The sequence below is a fragment of the Ochotona curzoniae genome, unplaced genomic scaffold, assembly GCF_017591425.1.
Source record: "Ochotona curzoniae isolate NIBS_2020 unplaced genomic scaffold, NIBS_Ocur_1.0 contig_883, whole genome shotgun sequence".
Classification (NCBI taxonomy): Eukaryota; Metazoa; Chordata; class Mammalia; order Lagomorpha; family Ochotonidae; genus Ochotona; species Ochotona curzoniae.
This window is the reverse complement of record NW_024466599.1, coordinates 25,583,198-25,598,782: the sequence shown is the minus strand read 5'-3', so window position 1 is coordinate 25,598,782 and position 15,585 is coordinate 25,583,198. Positions and strand designations below refer to the sequence as shown.

Here is a 15,585-nt window from a genome sequence, read left to right as displayed (position 1 = left end):
ATTTGGAAGACAAAATAAATCAATAAATCATAAATCAATAAATGCCATAAGTCACATCAACAGAATTAACTAAAAAATGAAAATAAGAAACAAGTTCAATAATGTTGCAGGGTAGAACTACAACTCAAAAAACTGTTTCCATATTATACTCTATGTTAGCAGTTACCAGAAAATGAAATCAGAAAAACAATGCCATTCTCCAAAGTATGAAAACAAACAAAAAACAATTAGGAATACATTTAGTGAAATAACTGAAAAACTCAGTGCTTAAAAAAATGGCAGGATATTGTTCAACAAGCCAAGAAATGTCTAACTAACATTAAGACATTATATATTGGAAGATCATACTGCTAAAATGCAATTAATCCCCAAACTGAACTCTATTAAGTATTCACAGTCATTCCTACTGAAATTCTAGCCAGCTCTTCCATTGAAACTGACAAGCTGACAGGGAAATTTCAGAATTGCCAAAATCAATATTGAAAGGAGCAACAAAATCAGGAGTCTGATTTCAGGACACACACCATGTCATAGTAATCAAGGTAGTGTGATTCTAGCATAGCACTGAGAGTTCAGCAATAAACCCAGTTTCTTGATTTCTGACAAGGATGTCAAGACAATTCAAACAGCAGTCTTTTTTTTTTTTACTAAATGGCACCACAATCTCTAAGCCAACGAATACGGCCACGCTCTGCCCCAATAGAGACAAGTTAACTTAAAATGAATGACATGGCTATGATCTAAATGAAACAGCGACAACTACAGCTTTCCCAGAAGACAACACCAGGGTAAATCTTTGTGACCTGGAATAGGCAATGGCTTCTTAGCTAGGCAGGACAAAAAAAGCACAGGCAATAAGAGGGGGAAAAAAAAAAAACCTAAATTACTTCTGTGAACACTATCCAAAAAGTCAAAAGATTTTTAGAAAGAACTGGGAGGGAAGTGTCAGAAGGTTCCCCAAAGAAACAATAACTGGAGATGAGATGTTTGTTACTCTGATTTGACATGACTGCATACCATAACCGTACACTGAATTATCAGAGTGGGAATTGCGGTACAACAGGTTAAGCAGCCTCCCCTATCTACACAGTCTCAGAGTGCCTAGCATGGAGGTTCATCCTAACTTCTGCTTCCAATCCAGCTTCCTGCTAATGCATTTGGGAGGCAGCAGACAATGGCTCCAGTTCTGAGTCCTGGCACAGCAGGAGAGACCCAGATGGATTTCCTGACTCCTAGCTTCAGAATGGCCAAGACCCAGCTGTTGAGGGCAGCTGGAGGACATGCCAAAACAGACAATACCTCCCTCCCTCTTTCCATCTTTTCTTCGGGTAAATAAAAGAAGCTTTAGAAAGATCAACACAATTTACTCCATAAATATATACAATTAGTATGTATCAAATTCTTCTAGAAAAGAAAATAGATACTAATTAAAAAGGTTTGCAGTAACACATCTTTGTGAGGATAAAACAGAATGGTTCCTTTTCCCCTCACATCCTCAAGTTCAATAACACCATGGAGATCAATATTATATATATCTGTATTATAATATATAATATATATAATATATATGGTATATATATATGTATAATTTTTTCCCTTTCAACCCATGGAGAACTGAACCTAAGTGTATAATGGAAACATAGTGGAAGTAATTATGTTCATAGGTAGAAACAGGGAGAAGTATGTCCCTGTGCAGTCAGTACAAGGATAGACTCAGTGAAACAGAAGATGATCTCCTGCATGTTCGGAGACACCTCAATGGCAGTATGACAGGCTTCTGAGGCTACACAAACGACATCATCTGTAACACTGGAGGGGAGACCCCAGTGCCTATTAACCTGTGTCATAAAAACGACAACAACAAAAATAGTCCTAGGGAAGATACAGAGGTGCAGCGGTTTCAGTGAACAGTTTGACAGATCCTCAAAACAGTAAATGGAGTTTATTATACGATCAGGCAGTCCTAGTCCTAAGGATACACCAAGAGAAACAAAAACATATTCATTAAAAGCTTGTATGTACCATTATTTACAACAGTCAAAAAAGCAGCAATCACCTAAAGAACAATTAACTAGCCTGTGGATAAAAAGATAATGGTATACCTATACAAGGAAGTCTTGTTCAGATACATGTCACAGCACAAATGAACCTTGAAAACATTATGCTAGGGGAAAGAAGCCGGTCTGAAAAAGCAACATACTGCAGTATTTTATCCATATGAAATACGCATACATCTATAAAGTAGCTTATAAAGCCACTTAAGTCGCTGTCCAAGATGGAAAGCTTTGGGGAGGAAATGGAACAGCTACTAACAGGTTCAGGTGTTCTTTTTGGGGAAGCAGAGTTTTGTTGAAAATGTTTTAAAGTTCAAAGTGCACAACTGTGTGAATATAGCCGCCATCACTGCACTGGACAAGTTCAGCTGATGAACTTCACCGTGCGTGTGTCTCAGCAACAGCGCTCTTCAGCTGAGGAAAGTTCTCCCCGCTTTACCCACCAAGCAGGGACGGCTGATGATGTCCACAGACTCCCTGAGTTCTCTGCCCTTGAGTGACTTCAAGGACACCTGGCATATCTGAATACTTTCAGAAGCCCTCCCTGCTTTTTCATTGGAGGATATTTATGTTTGCACAACACTTAAGGATGATCGCGTTCTCACTTGATTTTATAGTAACCCCAAGGAGAAGACAGAGTACTACTACTCATTCTTTTTGATGAGAAAAAATGAAATTCGTGGAGATTAGGTCACCTGCCTCAAGTCACACCAGCAGAGATGAGCTGTGTATTTACATACATGCTTAAGTCTGTTCCCTTCGCTGTCTGGATATTGTATGTCCTTTTCTCAGAAAATCAAGCTTTATTAATGAGTCATCATACCTCATAATCCATCTACATAATTTCCTCCAATATTCTAATCTGAACTGGTGTTAGAAATTGGGCAGTTAAACTACAAATTCTCCAAGGTATAGAAAACAGACAGCCTTAATGAATCAAACCTAAACACCATGAAGTGTGGAGCACTCAAAAAAAATGTTGAACACCATTCAAAGTGAAGGAAAAAAAAATCAAAACCAATAAATATTAGTTACCTATTTAAGGTAACTGGCCACAACTGGTATTGGAAGAAGCCACAAATCTTGCTGCAAGAGTTTAAGTGGAGATGGAAGGTTCTGGTTTAAGGAAAGCTGTCTGGGAGCACTGTTTTATGACAGCATGCGCAGGAGATTATGTGGGAGGACTGAACAGTTAGGGTTAGTTAGAGAAATCTCAAGAAGAAGGAAGTGGTAGAAATATGCCTCCATGTGGTCCCCAAAATCACAGCATGAAATACAGTATCATCCTTTAGGACAACAAGGAAGGGAGGAAGAGACAGACGGAGATTACAGAGGAGAAAGAGACAAACAAATTATAAAACACAACGACATCTGTTTGATGCTGGGAAGAGTATGTGATAAAAAGGCTAGCCGTGATTTTTAAGGATCACTGACCACTTCTTTTTTACCTGCTGGGAAGTTCTGCAGATCTCAGAACAGCCTGGAGACTGCTACTACCTTTACACAAGCACGATTTAAGTGAATGTGGAACAGAAAAATATTACAAAAGTAATTTATTGAGAGATTTGTGTTTCTTATTACAGAGACGCATAAAAGTATCTAATTTTTAAAAATGATTTTCGGATGTGTTTTATGTGTATGTCAGTAAAACTCTGGAATCTTCCTTCCCCTCTTTCATATATTTCAGAACTCTTGAAAAGAGCCTTATAATACAGACTGCTAGTAATCCCTGCAGCACTGCCCTGGTTGTGGCAGATGCTGATTAAGTATATAATTGTAATAAAGAAAAAGACTACAATTTAGCACTTGAATTGTAAAAATAATCCACAAACAGATGCATTTGTTGTTTATGCTCTTCGACTGCCTGCTAGGTAACAGCTAGTATCTGACATCTCGTCTTCCTGCGTCGTGAGGTGAACTGCGCAAGCAAGTAAAAGGACAGTTGCGTGACAGGTGGGAATCACCTGACCATTGCTCTGTAAGTCAACAGCCACACTGATACCATCACAAAGACAGGGTCCCCGGCCTTTCAGTTACCTCAAGGGCAGAAACAACCCTGACATGGTGCGTGTGTACGTGCCGGGATGAACCAAACAGATACTAATTCAGGATAACAGCAAAGGGACAAGACTGAAAAAGGGACTACAAAAGATCCTATCCCCCTTCCAATGAGGTCACCAAGGCCCAGGAGCAGGAGGGTTGCTCAACCAACACCCACGGAGCAAAGCAGCTCTCCTGAAGGCTGGGGTTCTTCCTAATACGCCGCCAGTAGACTCCGTGATCGCACTAGGATTGTCCCGCCGATGCGCTACAGACAGCAGGTTCTTGGTAGATGCTCCTAGTACCAGTTTTTTTAAAATAACAGTTGGCAGGTCTGTTTTATAGGCCAACATTTTACGTGTGAAGAAAAGCCGACTTTGGGTCTAGCTACCTCAGATCCAGCTCTCCCGTCAGTGACTTACAGGTTAATATCAAGGCCACCATAAAATCATTCCCAGTTTTTACTGATCTTTTCTATACATCCAAACAAAACAGAAACTAATTATTGTGTGGGAAGCACGACCTTAAAAACACAAAACAACAACAACCAAAAAAAACGGTTATGGGGCAGCGTTCTGAAAAAATTTTCAGGTGGCACCAAAAACAGGCTCAAAACGCAGGCTGGCTGCACTCATTTTAACTCAGCCTGAACCTCTTCATGTCTATCGGAAACTGCTTCCCAGGAGACTCAACACACCAGGGACTCTTTTGTCCCTACACTTCCATCCATGGCTTCTGGAACCTCTTCTGGGAAGAGGAGGACAGTTTTCTCCTTTTTTTTCTGATAACTGTTCTTACAGCTGAGTGTGGATCAGCCTCAGTGTATACTGGATCCTGTTCCCTCTTTCCCAATAAATGACTCAATGCTCGACATTACAAAGCTAAACGTACTTTGGTTACTTTCAACTGGTTTATATCCAATAGTAGAATACAATATTTACTCATTCTAGAAAATTGTTACAAATAAGTCCTGCTGGAGGAGTCAGTTACTGGCTCTGGCACTTTATTTGATCTAGATGTGTGTGGGAAAATACTGGACCACATCCGAATGACTCCAAGAAGAAGAGAGGTGGGTCGAATATAAGATGACAGTGGGAATGACAAAATGGGGAAGGGACATGTGCCCATCTGAGTAGAGGAGGGCAGGCAGGTGCAGCTGATTGCTGACGGCGCCTCTGTCTGGTGGTGAAAGCAGGTTCAGAAACCTGTCATAGAAGGGCATTGAACTATTTTCAGCATTGCTTTAAAGGCCACACGTGTCTAGGGGATGATTCTGAATACTTTACAGGTAGTAAAAAACTCAATCACACCACCTATTGCCTTTGCTTCCTGGCTTTCCAGAAACAGGATTCTCATTTAACCAACACCTCACTAATCCTACTTTGGGCCCTGAGGATACAGCTGACCTGATCGAAACTGCAACTCCTTCATTCCCTCCACCGAAACCAAACCAAACTGCAACGAAAAGTGGACTAAGTGTACTTAGCATGTTCTTGCCACCTATTTAGTGTTGCCAAAACTCAGCAGTTGCCCGATTCTGTGTATTTTTAAATCTTATGCTCTCATTTTGATGCTTATCTTTAAATAAACAACACCAGCATATGAGTTGTCTGAGCAGCAGCCAGGCACCTGGGCATTGTCAGTACAATCTGCATTTCTGCATGTGGGGTCAGTGCCACAAAAATTCAGCCTATGTCACCCAAACTGGAGTTTTTGGATCAGTTCTATCACTCTGAGGGGTTCTAGGCACTTGGGCTACAGCTGTGTCCAATCTGAACTCCTGGACAGGTTTTCACTGAGTTGTATCTTGGTATTTTGATGCTATTTTTATTGGAAATAAATCACAGAAAACTCATTAAAAAAAAAAACTTGTGGTGTTAAAGGAACTGAGGGATATGATTTCCATCTTGGGCTAGTTTTTAATTTCCATGTGAGGAATCATTCTGTTCTGAAGGCTTTAGTCTTTGAAAATATTGTCTATGATTTCACTTTCTTTCTTACTAGACGGCCAGGAAGCTAGAGGTTTAATATGATGTTTAACTCTGGCAACTACATAAATCCTCTATGGTCTGTGTGTGCTTTCTGTTTAATTTTTAGTTACATGTCTATTTCTTTTCTAATTAACATTTCACCACCAAGTTATTTTGAATCTGTGTTCATTCTGCGAATGTTTCCCTCACCCCCTCTCCAACACACAGAGTCACACATGTCGCCTAAAGACTGGGCAGGGTTCTGAGACATCTATCAGTAAGTCATGTCACTGGACCAACATCACAGATGGTGCTCACACACGGACACCTCTGCCGTCACTGGGCGGAATCATCTTACAGGATTACCATTGTACTTGCTGCCTCTCATCAATTCCATGTTGGGATGCTGCACCTGTTTCTGTGGATGCACGCCTCTGTTCCTCTAAGTGACTACAAGGACTCTTACACATAAAATCTTCTGATTGTGACCATAGGATTACTAGCCAGAGAACAGGTCACTAGCTATGTTTTCATGCATGATGGTTATCAAAAAGCTCACTGCAGTCAATGCCTATTATGCTAAAAAGCCGCATGCATGGATTTCTAATATCTTTGCACAAATCTTTTAATTCCATTTCAGTCACTGTTTCCAACTCCCGTCACAAACACCCACAGTCACGCATGAATACAACAAGTAAAATGCATGTCTTTGCATGTCAAAACAAGTAAAATGCACAGTTCCAAGACAGGATGCCCTTAAAAATGAGAGAATCCATCAAAAAATGAAATTAAAAGACAAGCTTAATTTGGTATAAAAGATTTCAAAATCTATGCAATCATGGGGGTTTCAAAAAGCTCATGACAAATGTGTTCTATGAAAAACCTAGGCATAGCTTTCCAAAAGTTTTGGCAACAAAATTTAATTCTATTTTCTATGCAGTTTTTTAATGGGCCCTCCTATTCCACCGAATTATGAATTTTCATAATATTATAGTTTCCAGTCTCTTCTATAATGTATTGGTTAGGGTAGTAAGAAATACTAATACTGTAATAGGACAAGAAATAAAAGCAAAATGACCCAACCAGTCTATGGTGCATGAAAGAAACAACCATCAGAAATACTGTGACTATTTTATCTCAGCATCCAGTCATGGCAGATGGCAAACCCTAATCCCACAGTCCTATGACAATACTTTCAGAAATGACTATAAAGAAAGCTTGTCATAAAGATCAATTCCAGGTTGGCTGAGGTCGGGATATAGCTATTAGCTCTGCTAGACACATCAAACTTGAGAAATATATATTGTCCTTATTAAAAAAAAAGTAGACAGAGTTCTAGAATCAAAGAGAAAAGAAAGGCATCTTTCTTACTCATCCAAAGGAAACCATAGCAAATTTTCTTACTAGTGGAGCTACATCCAAGGGACAAGTGACTTCAGACTGAAATGTAAGAGGGACAATTAAAAGATGGAGAATTCCGACTAAGCAACCCTTCTCTGGGCTGGTATTTAGCAGTTACCTACACAGGGAATTAGGTTGAGATGAATCAGACTGGTGACTCCAGATCACCTGGGAGTCGTTGGTAAGGCATGTAACCTGTCCATACTCACAAACACAACAAACGTGTGATGAGACTCCTCTCCTGTTCACTTGCTACCATGACAGACATCACTATTTTCAGTGATGAGTACTGAAAGGACACACACCTGAGATGCCCAGAGCCCCTAAGAAGTGACTTGAGTGTGTAAAGGACTCCAAGTCTCCAGAGAATACCAACTAAAATAAATTAATTAGTAGCAGTATCAGAGAAAAGTCTGGCTGGCCATTTGCTGGTGTTTAAGAAGCTTTACTACTGGCTAGATGGTAGCAGGGGTGGCGGGCAACTCCTGAGAAGAGATCTGTACCCTCCCCATATCCTGCATTTGTACGGTCTGTAAACTAACAAGGCCAGCCTTGCCACCTCCAGCCTCCACCTCCAACGTCCAGGGCAGTGCCTCGGGAGACGAACACAAAGTGGGGACACAGAGTAAGAAAAACCTAACTACACCTGAGGCACAACTACAAGTGCTTTGCATAAAATATTTCATTTAATTTATGATTATTCACACTCAATTTTACAGAGGCCCAAGGAAAGTTCCTCTTTAATTCTAACCTGTGCTTATGTTTACTCTTAATCAGAAAGTCATACTGCAACTGTTATTTCAAAAACAAAATCATGTAACACAACGTATGGCCCCTGGACCCCAATAACAGGACTCTGAAAACAGGATCTGACTTTAACAATCTTTTATGCTGGACGAGGATCTGGGGTGAAGGTTTATGATGTCCAAATTAATACAGCCTACAGTTAATATGGCTGTTCCTAATATACATATTTTGGTTTTATTTGTCCAAATCCACCTTCCCGAGTACGCAGGTAATACACTCTGTGCAACTAGTGACACAGAACTTGAGTTTTATTCTTTGTTGTTGTCATTTACATCCTGAAAATTCTGGTGATGAATGATTTGGGTTATAGTCTTTCCTAGCATCTCAATGAACACCATGTCACCAACCACGTAACTCTTAGGAACAGAAGAGGCAGATCCTCTTTGAGGGGGATCCTGAGACCAAAAAACACACTTTTTTTCTGTGCCACAAGGGTCAAGTCTAATGTAGGCTGACAATAATCACCGACTGTTGGTCACAGACATTCTAAGCAGGAAAACTCTAAACGAGATGAACAAGGTCTTTTCTGTTTTAAATGGCTATAGCTCCCACGTGGTTTTAGTTGGATTACCTCCTGACAGCAGTGGGTTGGGTCACTGAGTGACCCAGGAGGATTCTGTTAGTTCCATGACCCTTTTCTTGAGAGCTCCAAGCTTTTGAGATTCTCAAACTCAGCAAAGTATGACTGCTATGTGCAATCTGCTATTAAATTTGCAAAATTCTCTTTCTGATAGATGGAGCAGTAGCTCCCATGCCAATTTCTTTCCTAGGTAGTGGGACCTTAAAGGAACTTTTTAGTTACTTTTAAGCAAGTCTCAGAGTTTCTTTGCTGCTTTGTAAAATACAGGGGCGGCTATGTTGAACCCTCCCTCCTCCTCCTCCTCCTCCTCCTACACCATCATACGCTCTCTAAGAACAAGAGAAACCCCACGTACCATTAACACATTCAAAGACATCACAGCACTTTCCAGGTGTCCCATCTCCACGAGAGACTATGCGGGGAGTGGATCCCACCTCACACACGGGGAAACCACATAAGCCAGAGAGACACTCGCATCTGAAACCAAAGAAAAGGGAAGGAAAACCCCATGAATAAACAACAACACAGAAGTTGGGAGACCACAAACAAAGCGGCAGTGGCAGTGGCAAGATACATGGTCTACAGGCCCCTGCCTCGTGCATCACTGGGAAATTATGGGAGTGGTGCTGGACGGGAGCACAACAGGTTCCTGATGTAACTTGCTTTTTTCAAATGTAGATATCCCCAACTTTTAATGTGAACCATTAACAGAAATATTTCTCAAATGCATTACCTGCTAACTAGAACATGCATGGTCAGCTTTACTTGCATGATTGTGAATGCGTGGAAGGCAGGAGACTCGGTGTGGCTAACACGGTGCATGCTGTTGTGCTAAGCAGCCCTGTGTTCCTGGGTTTGTGAATTTTGATGTGTGGTGACTCCCAGAGGTGTTCTGATTCTTTTACATTAATAGCTTTTCCAAATTAATAACAGTGGACTATTCTCTTAAAAGATCCTCATCTTAGGCAACAATTAATTTGTAATTGTGCTCCATAGTAAAGAGAATTCTGAGACATTCTGTTATTCAGGGGATGGATTTGGTAAATGGAACTCCTGATGGCTACGCTGGAAGCTGAAAGTCTTCTCTTTTAAAGACCTGTTAAGCTGTAACACAGGCACTCATCTCTTCTCATCTACTGTTGAGATGACCAACAACCTTTCAGCTGGCTGTGCTGGCTCTTGCCCTGTGCTACTCTGTTTGGAATTTGCCTAAACACAGAAATCTGATGAACACAGGAAAGTAAAGTAAGAAAGAGGAGACTGAATGTCAAATGTTGTTTCCACTAAAACGAAATGGGCAGGAAGTTCAGGGCAGTGATGTGTCGGTATACAAACGCAATAACAGAAGCAGCAGCCAGACATCTGTCCTCTGGCACCTCTGGGGACAGAAGCCTGGGTCAGGGAGTGCAGAGGGTGATGAAGAATTCCCAGGCTGACAGGAATAAAAGGAAGGTATCCTAAAAAGAGACATCCTGGCAGGAAGTGTGCAGGTATTTATGTACAATCAGTGGTCAAGGTCAGGGGAGGTAAAATTCCCAGCAGAGAAGCACTATTAACAAAACCATTAATTCTGGTTTTGTGCTTTTTGTTTCTTCAGTGTTTGGCTTGTTCTCCTACTGTTTCTCTGGATCATTAATAAACTATGCTTGTAGTCCCCAATACCTAGGTAATCAGACCCAGAGATGTAGTTATATTTATAGTTAACTGTGGTAGCAGAAAGGAAACAAAATTAAGTAAAAATTTGGATGAAAGATCATGAAAGCTGCCGGAGCAGTGTGAATTATTTCCTAGCCCTATTGGCCTTTTAAAGGGTTTTTTGGTGTGGGTAACTGTGTGTTTGGGGAGAAGGGGTTAATTTTATTGGATTCCTGGGGAAGAAAAGGCAGTGGGAGGTGGGTTGCCAGATGACTAAGGTTTCGCTGCAAAAATATTTCTGTCTATGGCTTCAAATAAATGTTGCAAGTCGAGCTGGAAGCTCTCAATTCATGTTCCATACTCCTGCAAGGGCTGAGTAAGGTGAGCTGGGCTTTCAGTGCCTGGTAAGGTTACCCCTTTCATGGATGCACCTGTAGCCACTGCGCTCTGACGCAGGCAATCATATCGCTGTGATATTGCAATAACATCTTGTTGTTGACATTTATTGCACTTGAAGTCCTATACAAACTCTGAACTGTTAAGAGAATATGGGTAAGGGTAAAGTATGAAAGGGCCACATGCTGGTCCAAGTCTCTGGGTGTGATCACAATGACATCACTCCAAAACAATAAATGAGTTGACTTCTTGTATACATCTTCTAGGATTCGCATTCCGGTCATGTGACACATCTCAGGGAGGTATTCTGATTTGAACACCAAAGAGCACACAGTCAAGCGAAAGAGAATCTCTTCACATACTGTCCTTGAACGTGTGGCTGCTTGGCTTTCTGTCCAGCTGTTGGAAATCACACCAAACTGAAGCCCCTAACTAAGTGTGCACGTGTCATCTTCCTTTCCCTCTCTTAGGTCTGATCTATTTCCCAAGGTTTATATCCAGCTACCATTTTCTTAGAGATCCATATAGATTGTGTCTAGCACTCTACAGGTCTAAAACTGCACAGTGTGGTCAGGAAGGGAAAACCCTGCATGCAGAATTTTTGTGTACCCTGAATCTTGTTGATTCGCACCCTCTTCTCTCTGTCCCCTTATCTCAAAGGCGCTCTGTGCTGATCACCATTTTCTCAAAGCTTCCTATGAAGCTGAAAAATGAGCACCCTTCAGAAAAAGAACTGATGGACCCCCCAAATGTGGAAACCGGGGTTCAGGTAGGTATCTGTCAGGAAGCTCTCTTTCAGGTTGAAGCTTTTTGAAACTGCCATTTTTACAGGTCAGAAATAGACAGAGCAATTCCATGCAGTTCAACTTATTACAGCTCACCTGAGTTATCTTTTGACAGCCATGACTACCTTCATTCTGCCAGGTAACAACAGGAGACTCTATAAACTAAGTGGGGTCTAATGTACTTCTGACAAAATTCTGCCAGAAGATTGTTCTAGAGGCTCTGGATTTTTCCCCTTTTACAAGTGGCAGTGGTAAGGTACACAGATTCATCAGCCGACCTGAAATTAAATGGAGCTTCCTGTTTGCTTTGTTTTGTACCAGGAGAGATTAGATTCTCTTCTACTGAGTCATGAAGAGGAAATGCTGCATTACAGGGCAACTGAAGCATGTCAACTGTACCTTGTCCTAATCATCGCCCTCCTCTGCAATTCTATGCCAGCCTCTCCCCAACCCCCAGAGGAGGAGCAAGGGCAAGGAGACAATGTGGATTAGGAGCAAAGACATGATCAGGAGGAGAGGTGCTCTGGCCAAGTCACTGTCCTCACTTACCCCTTACCTCTGAGCCCTCCTCCCCAGGCTCCAGCTCTCATCTGGACTCTACGCACCCTCCCGATGCCATAAGGCTCTTCAGTGACGCAAGCCTCACTATCTCGGCCTGACATTCAACACCCTGAAGTCAACACACTTTCCTCAGTTTTCTCTTCAAGGGTTCCCCCTTCCTGCTTTGATCCCACAGCCACACTCCTTTCTCCTGGCCAGTCTTCACTCCACTGCGTTCGCACTGCTCGCCCTACTGGCCCCCACATACCTCCTACCCAGCCCTCAGGGCGCTATCTCCCCAGATCACCACCACCCATGTAGCACCTCTTCCTCGGAGCCCCTGAGCACTAGGATTTCCTGTCTCCTCTAACTCTGCTCAGTAATCACGCGTAGCTCTTTGTGCACCTGCCATCATTGTATGATGATTTCTTAGATGGAACAGAAGCTGGAGATGAAGTGGAGGGCAAAAAAATAAGAGAAAAGGTACAGAAGAAGGTGGTGAGCACAGTGCCAGGCTGATATAAATGAAACCAAAAGGCAGAAGTGTTAAGAGCTTTAAAAAATAATAAGTTTTATTGAGAAATAAGCCACGTACCCAAACTTAAACCCTGTTAAACTGCACAACTGTTTTTTTTTTTTAAACAGGGTTGTGCAACAATTGCTGGTACCTAATTTCAGAACATGTTCATCATCTCAAAATGAAATCCTGTAACCTCTTCTCCCTACTTCCTGGCAACCATTAATTTAGCTCTGTCTCTATGGACTTGTCTATTCTGGATAATTCCTATAAATGGGATCCTACAGTATGTAAGCCAAAGGCTTTTTAACTTTAAACAAGAAGCAACCTGTATTTGCAATTTGCCAGAAAAATTCAAGCCTCTCATGTTATCCTCAGTATTAAGATAATGATCAATCAAAGCACCCCATTAATAAATTTTTGCATAATGTAATCACAGCTGCAGCCAGGTGGGACTTGGTTAAGGTTTTTATTATTATTTTTTCCGTCAAGAAGGTAGTGGGTTTGGCTTCGTGGGCATCTGAGTGCCTGAGTGCCAGGCTGAACAGCTCTCAGAAATCTTCTAAACCCCTAGAGGGCACTCACTTCTTGGGAGCTCAGGCCGGCTGGTTCTGTTGGCTGAAGGGCAGGAATGCAGCCTGACTCTCCCTTCATGTTCCTTGCTTCCTGGACTACACAGACAGTCCCAGTTGGACCAGGAGGCCAAAGTCCTAGCTCCTGCGCAAAGCTTACCAAGTGCTCATAAACCCGGCCTCTCCCTGCCTCTTACCTTCCATGTTCTACAGCATGTGGGTTAGCAATAGTGGCAGGCTGCCATTTGCTGAATTCCCTATTCTGATCTTTTATCACTCCTGTGCCCACCACGCAGATTTGAATTCCTGCTTCTCCTTTGCCCCTGGAAAATTTCCCACAGTCCTTAAGCTATCCATCTTCCAAGGCCTTCTCTGGCAAAAACAAACAAAAACAAAAACCAGGATTAATTTTTCTTCTTCTCAATGTACAACAGTAAACAAGGGACTGATTTCTTGAAATATACATGCTCATAATAAACCAAAATCATTCTGCTTCTCTCATAAATCTCTCTACAGCAGGGGCATGCTATCTGTGTTCCAAAGAGGGAAATAAAGAATAAACACAATAGAAAAAAAGTCTGGAATAAACATTTTTCCTCACAATTAATAAGTCAGAGGTTAATAAGTTTGACACACAGAGCTCACAGGTCCAGTGTTTTTTAATATGAATATGTGGAAAGAAAGACTAGAATTACCTGAAAATGCAGAATCTAGGTACATGTTATGGAATGTTTTTCTGCAAGCTTAGGAGGGACTGTAACAGTCAAATTGCATAATAAACTCTGCAGGAGAATCCACCAAAGGCAAACTGGGACCCACTTTCAGAACTTCCTATGTCTAGGACCTGGGTTCCTAATGTTTAATTTTTACTTTCCAGAAGCTTTTCATGCATGAAGTGAGACTGGTGAACCACAACAAAACCTTTTTGGCTTAAAAAAAAATTCCATGATTCTACTGTTGCCATTCCCACCACTGTACCATCAAATTCTCGTTACAGCTCATCATCTTCTTCTTGCCCATGTACATCCATGTCCCTGGGGCACACCACTCACCCTGCACCCTAAACCCCCTCTTCCTCTTGTCCAAGCACCTCAACCTTTGGACCCAGTCCAACAGGGGTCTTTTCCTGAAAGCTTTCTTGGGGGTATGTTGTTTTTCTTTCTGGAATATAATAATTACAGATTTATAGCTTATTCTTTCATACGAAAAAAAGACACTATGCCATGCAGAAGAGCCACCAAGCCAGATGGTGGTGTCTCTGTATGTCTGTGATCCTTCATACCTTAGCTGAAGAATCGATCGTTTTACCCAAAAGGCTAGAGAAATTTTCAAGGATAACCTGTGAGAAGAGGGTTGCCTGTGGAGACCTTGGGGATGGGACTTCTGTTTGCTGTCCTAAAAGCCCTTGCCACAAAGAACAGCAACACTGTGGAATAATGCCCGGGGGTGGGTGCAAAGCAGAGCTTAGGGCAGAGGCTCCTCTGACATCCTTCCAGAGCAGCCTTTTTCAGGAAGGAATAATGGAGAGTAGCAAGCCAGCAGATCAGACTCCTCATCTTCCACAAGCACACAAATTTCCCAGAGGGAAAACATGTTACAGCAGCCCCTGGAAAGCACTTCCTACACTGGGCTGCGTCCACCTCTGCATGGACGCCTTGCGCCCTTCCAAAGGGGAGATACCAACTGGTGGCAAATCAAAACTCACCATTCACAGGCTGGAGGGAGGTCTTCCTGCAGTCAGGAAATACGATCAATCGAGAACTAAAAGGCCAAAGCTCTACTGTGATTCTACATGGTGTATTAATGAATCAGCTTGTCAGGATTGGGAATTATGACGCATAAAACACCATCTCTAGAAAAAGTAGCTTCAATTCTAATTAAACCCAATGAGCTATCTTTATACTGATACCATATTTTTCCAGAATTTTTTTTTAAAGACTGCAAATAAAATATTCAAGAAGAAATAGGTTTCCCACCCAAAAGTCCAAATATGTAAACTGGAAACAGAGCTTCTCTCCATGGGACGTCCATAGACTCACCAATTTTAATCATGTGTCACCATCTGTCTCTCCAATCCCCATCGCCCTTTCTCCTCCTTTAGCTCATTTCTGGGTACTGCCTTCCCCCTACCACAGCTCCAAACCTGTGCTGTAGCTGTAACAAATGCAGCCCAGCTCCGAGAATCCCATGAGTCTCCCCAGCATCCATCCCTCCCCTGTGGACAACGGGCTGCTGTCTACACAGTCTACATCCCCTTCTCTCCAAAGTGCAATTATTCGATTGCTTTT

The 15,585-nt window shown here is 41.9% G+C and overlaps 1 protein-coding gene across 3 annotated transcripts in view; it reads right to left on the bottom strand.

Annotated features, from left to right (window-relative positions):
- CRIM1 (cysteine rich transmembrane BMP regulator 1) overlaps positions 1 to 15,585 on the bottom strand; it is a 185,309-nt gene that overhangs the window by 70,053 nt on the left and 99,671 nt on the right. For all 3 annotated transcript variants that reach the window (XM_040993062.1, XM_040993063.1, XM_040993064.1), the window contains one exon: positions 9,208 to 9,329. In XM_040993062.1, coding sequence (XP_040848996.1) covers positions 9,208 to 9,329 — 122 coding nt within the window. The remainder of the gene's footprint in view (positions 1 to 9,207; positions 9,330 to 15,585) is intronic.